Genomic DNA, 6,000 nt, shown 5'->3' on the forward strand with positions numbered 1-6,000 from the left:
TGTAGGTACTGTGGATTGACAGACAAGGGGTAGAGATTTTTGAGTCTGCCCACAAATATGCCTCTATTTCCTGATAGCAAGAGAGCTGGAGCATTTGTACAGCTAAATCCCACACTCACCTTATGCTTATGCACTTCAGACAAAGAGGTGAACTGTGCAAACGTAGACCAGTACTTTCTTTTTACAGAGATGACTCTAAGAGTGTTCACTGATACAAACAGAAAGGATGAAGGTGCCATCCATCAACTCAGGGACTCAGACAAGTTCATGTCCCACCCCCAACTGTCCCCCTGGTTCACACACAATGAGTGTGTGGCGAGGGCTGGGAGTCAGGTTAGCAAAGCGACTCTTAGAAAAACCGCCATCTTTGGTCCTAGAATTTGAAAATCTTTTCTCTGGAGGAATGCTTTAACCCATGTAAGAGAAACACTTCCCCTATTAGGAGGCAGTTGCCATGGAGAGTGTACGTTCTGTTTAAAAGGCTTGGCTTGCTGGTCTGCTCCTCTTAAGCAAGTTGCGTAAAACCTCTGAGCCTCAGTTTTATCTGTGGAATGGTGGCAATAGTACTCAATTCCTAAATGCAAGTTATATAACTCTATGATAAAAAAGGTTTACAAATTATAAAATATCACAAAAATATTAATTAATGATACTAACAGGATTAGCAAGCAGGTTATGCCAGGGAAAAAAAACTGAGAGGGCCAGGGAAGTATGCCTCTTTCTCTTTTTCCTTCTAAAAATATATTATGCATACATACATCATCTCTGACATTCTTAGCCTTGAATGAGCGATGTTTTGTTCCTAGCATGGAAAGACCTCCGCCTTTCAAGCCACCTCCGCCTCCCATCAAGTACACTTGCATTCAGGAGTCCATTGGAAGTGATCTGCCTTGTCATGAGCTGGAGACACTCTAGTCCTCTGAGGCTTTGACACACAACAAAATTCTGCTAGAATCCTGTTGAAAAAGAAGATATCATGCTTTATTAATATAATCGCCCTCTAGCCAAGCCTCTTCTGCAGCTGAAATGGATATCAGAAGTGTTTGACCTGTTTTCCCCAAAGCTCACCCTCTTTCATCTGCATATGCCAGAAATTTAAATAAGACTGAGAGGCGACGTGAAGCTGTTACCCGGCGCAGTCTATAAGGATTTTCTTGTAAAATTAGGCTGCTTCATTAAAAAAAAAAAAAGTGCTTGTAGTGTTTTATTTTTCACTTTTAATTCCCTGAGGTGATGACAAGGGTTTTAAACTTATGTCCATACCAGATCTGCTCTTTGGGGCATCTGCCAACATTCTAAACTATTAGCCAAAATTATGTTCATCTCTGAGGGAGGGCTTCCCAGGTGACTCAGAGATAAAGAATCCGCCTGCCAACGCAGGAGACACAGGAGACACGGGTTCAGTCCTTGGGTCAGAAAGTACCCTGGAGAAGAGAATGGTAACCAACTCCAGTATTCTTGCCTGGAAAATCCAGATAAGGCACAGAGGAGCCTGGCAGGTCACATGGGGTCACAGTCAGACACTACTGAGCAACTAAGCACCTGGGGTGTATTGCATTCCCCAGGAAAATTATACAATGAAAATGTGAAAGTTTCAATGAGAGTTCCATATAATGGGAAAATATAATTCATCTTTGTACCGAAATCCAGTTGTTTATTTTCACTGGAGGAAAACAGAATACCTTGCATAAGCACCCCAGTTCCAGTCTTCCTTCACTCTTCCTCCCATCATGCTCAGCCCAGGCTCTTGCCTATAGGATGAGGAAAGAGCATAGGGATAACCAGCCAACAACCAGATATCTGGTAGCTAAGACAGTCGGGGTATAAAATTTAAGGAGCTATTCACACTCAGAGTCATAGACTTGCACTATCTTGTGAGTGAGTACCAGTAGCAGGCCTGGTATAACCAAGAAGACTAGAGTATGCCTTCTAAGGTTAGGTCATAAAATACTTTGTAGCTTCTGCCTTGATCTCTCCTTGATCACCTGCTCTGGAAGAAGCCAGTTGCCATGCTCTGAGGACACTCAAGCAGCCCTACCAAGAGGTCTACCTATCAGGGAACGTAGACCTGCAGCAAATAGCAGGCAGCCAGATTTGATTGAACGAGGTCATTAAGCCCATCCTCCAGCCCCCACTCAAGTCTTTAGGTAACTGCAACCTCACTTGATGTTTTGGCAGGGACCTCATGAGAGTCAGAGCTACCCAATTAAACCTCATCTGAATTTCTGACCTGCAGACACTGTGAGATAATAAATACTTATTGTTTAATAAGTTTGGGTTCCCAGGTAGCTCAGTGGTAAAGAATCTGCCTGCCAAGCAGGAGACCCAGGTTCAATCCCTAGGTTGGGATGATCCCCTGCAGGAGGAAATGGCAACTCACTCCAGTATTCTTGCCTGGGAAATCCCATGGACAGAGTAGCCTAGCGGGCTACAGTCTATGAGCTTGCAAAAGAGTCAGATACAACTTATCAACTAAACTACAACATAATGTATTACAGAAAAATAGATAACTAATACAGTCCAATAAATGGAGAAATAAACTATGTTTGCCTGGCTTAATTACCCTCAATTTCTCATTAGTTCTCAAGAAAGAAGACTAACTTCATATATACAATATGACTATTGCTTCATGAGTAGTTATTTTTAATACAACCTAATCATCATTGATTTGTATAAAAGTCATTATGGTTTTATTTTTACTATTCAATTAGGAGACATGAATACAAGTAGTAGACATATTGGGGTAAAAAGCGGCAGAGTTGGATGTTTAGATCATTTTGGTAAAGGGATAGACAGTTGTACAGCACAACATAAGTCATGTAATTTTCAGTCTATCATATAACAATTGTCTTATGATGTTTTTGTCTTAGCCATCACTTTGAAATATTCTCTTCTGGTTTTATTATAAATAAGTTCTGGTCAACATTTGTAAATTCATCTCCAACTTGAATAGAGTGAACAGTTGCTTATTCATGGAGGGATACTCATGCTGTGATTTAGAGGAATTTTTCTGCAAAACAGAAGGACTCTAGATGCTTTTCAGGCACTGTTATGATCTTGACCTCCCTCGTTTGACTAAAGTGACACTTTCACCTGCACCTTAAAATTTTTAAGTTCAAAAAGCCTGTCTCAAACCAGCAACTCCTCTCTCTATGAGGGGATTTAGTTCTGTCTCACTGGAGAAGTAGCAACATTGTACCCTAATCCTTAAGATTTCTGAATGCCTTCATTATTGACTTAATTTTCACTAAGAAGAAGCCATACATAAGCCTTTTAATCACTCATTCCAAAGCATGGTGTGTTAGATAACATTGTTGTTCAGAAATATTCATTTCTTTGCTCACCTGCATCATGAGCACATCTTGACCTTGGGCTTGGCCATATGACTTGCTTTGGACAATGGAATATCATGGACCAACTAACCCAAGACTTGAAAGGTGCTTGTGTGGTTGGACTCACTCTCTTGTTCTCTGCCAGAATCATAAAAGGAACATTTTCAGGGTAGGCTGTTAGCTCCAAGAAGATAAGAGATTCACAGATTAGAGCATAAACACTCAAACCAGGCCCGGTTGAGATCAACCAATCTCCAACTTAACTCAAATGTGCATTATTAAAGAGTGTGATGGTTACACATCATTATTATAGCAAAAGTTAATCTATACACATAAGTCCAGAAGTAGGCATATTTTAAGTCTTACTCAAGTGCTGGAGTGAGAGATATAGAGAAACTTAATTCAGTCAAAATAATCATTTTCCTTGATTCAGCATAAGTTTTGTTTTAGCTAATGAACATATGGTTGGCTTGACCAAGTTAACTTTGCAGCACAGATCTTTAAAATCATAAAATATATGATCATGTAGGGCATTAGACGTCATACTATAAACAAAGAGTTACAGAGTATATGAAATCGACTTCCCAAGGTCACATAATTAATAGTGATAGAGCCAAAATGATGAGCCAGCTCTCTGAATTCCAGTCCAGAATGTGATCAGTCTCCGTTACATCATGATATTTAATTTCTTTGGTATCTCTTTTTACTATAGACAAGAGCTATTTTCTGTGCACTTAAGTAAATATTGATTTTTTTCTAATGCCCAGGTAGTATATTCTGAAAGTTGTTGACAGAAAAAAAAAGAAAGTAGAAATAATTGGCCCCTGGGGTAAGATGGCCAGGAAAGTGTACAAAAAAAAAAAAGAAAGAAAGAAAGAAATGACTAGGAGATGAAAAGAGAAAAGAAAGTAATCAAGATCAGAAGCTGGAAAGAAGTTTAAAGAAACTAACCAAGGCTGGATATCATGGAAAGGACCTTGTTTCAGAGGCTCTGAGCAGGGCAGAGGCTCTTGAAGGCAGCCCTCTTGGCACTCTGATTTAGGAGAATGATTTGGGCTTGAACTTGAAGGTTGAATCTGCAGAAACACTGAAACTTTGTTCTTTGAGAGTTGGCAGACATAGCCTGAGTTTTCGATGACAGCAGCCATGGCTGTGTCCACCAGCTGAAGCTTGAGTGTCCAGCAGAGACATCTGAAATGGTGAGTAGAAGTTACCACGAAGGGAAAAAAAAAAGACATTAACTGGCAGAAATGAGCTGAGGTTCCAGCCAAAACCACATGGTAAAATGATGGGAACAGAACACTTTATTTCTCAACTGTTTTTTTTTTTCTGACTTCTCTGATTGCTAGCAAGGCTGAATGCTATGGCCAGGAAGATACAACTAGACAGAAAGGAACATGACTTTAGGTCAGGACCGGGGAACACTTTCAAAATTACTCTTAACCCCTGTCTAGTGCTTCTCTGATGGGTCTAGGGCTTGGTGCAAATTAACAAAAGAATGAGAACAATAGAATCTAAATTTTCCTCCCCAACCAGTATCTTTACACTCTCCTAACCTGAATTAGCAAACTGACAAAGACTGTAACCAAGAAAAAGAAAAGTGAAAAGTGAAGTTGCTCAGTCGTGTCCAGCTCTTCGGGACCCCATGGACACCAGGCTCCTCCGTCCATGGGGTTTTCTAGGCAAGAGTACTGGAGTGGGTTGCCGTTTCCTTCTCCAGGGAACTTCCTGACCCAGGGATCGAACCCAGGTCTCCCACATTGTAGACAGACGCTTTCCGTCTGAGCCACCACTTGATCTTAGCCAAAAGGCCAAGAAGCGAAGTTGTTGTCGTTCAGTTGCTCAGTCATGTCTGACTCCTTGGGACCCCGTGGAAGCCTGGCATGCTGCAGTCCATGGGGGCTGCAAAGAGTCAGACACGACTGAGCGACTGAACAACAGCAGCAGCCTCGGTTACATTCTTTGTTGGTTTGCTCACTCAGATCCCTCACGTTAGCTCAAAGGCTCTGTGGGATTGTGATTACAAGGAGCAACACCAAGGGAAATAAAGGGGAAGAGTAACAAACCTAAGGTGACAACAGAAAGAAGAGAACACGGGTCGGGCCTCATCTAGCTGCCCTTGGTAAATACCCGGAATGTGTCTGCCCAGAGTTCTGTCAGATGACTCCCATTTACTGTCCAAAAAAGTCATACCACCAAACAAAACTGATCATAGCGTTAAAGCCATTCACCTATCACCAGAAAATACTCAGGGGCATTGGGAAGGCAGAGTGAAGTGGACGAAACAACAGGCATATGAGTTGTGAAAGGAAATTTGATGGTGGACCAGTCAACTGTGTAAAGAGTTAACACCTCTTAGGCATGTGAAACCATATGAAACCGGTGGATTCTTGTTCTAATATATTGGTCAAAACCCATGGAAGGTACATCAAGAGTGAAACTTAAAGTTTGGACTCAGGGTTATAATCATCTGTCTGTATAGGTTCATTGATTGTAACAAATATACTGCTCTGATGTAGGATGTTGATAACAGGGGAAGACTGTGATAGTGAGGGGCGGGCTAAGATGAGAAGTGTGTATTTTTCCCTCAAATTTTGCTATGAACTTAAAAGTTCTCTAAAAAATAAAATCTATTTTTAAAAAAAAGTTAATTTCTCTGTTCTGCACT

At 41.0% G+C, this 6,000-nt stretch overlaps 1 protein-coding gene and 1 non-coding gene across 2 annotated transcripts in view; both read left to right on the forward strand.

The window, feature by feature from the left end:
- Positions 1-4,139, forward strand: part of CD96 (CD96 molecule) — a 102,291-nt gene extending 98,152 nt beyond the window's left edge. The window contains exon 14 of the mRNA XM_069552942.1: positions 807-4,139. Within this exon, the coding sequence (XP_069409043.1) occupies positions 807-915 (109 nt within the window). The 3' untranslated portion in view covers positions 916-4,139. The remainder of the gene's footprint in view (positions 1-806) is intronic.
- On the forward strand, positions 2,280-2,350 carry TRNAG-GCC (transfer RNA glycine (anticodon GCC)). Its single transcript has one exon. It is a non-coding gene; the product is annotated as a tRNA-Gly (tRNA).
- Positions 4,140-6,000: the final 1,861 nt, after the last annotated feature.

Source organism: Ovis canadensis, chromosome 1, assembly GCF_042477335.2.
Source record: "Ovis canadensis isolate MfBH-ARS-UI-01 breed Bighorn chromosome 1, ARS-UI_OviCan_v2, whole genome shotgun sequence".
Classification (NCBI taxonomy): Eukaryota; Metazoa; Chordata; class Mammalia; order Artiodactyla; family Bovidae; genus Ovis; species Ovis canadensis.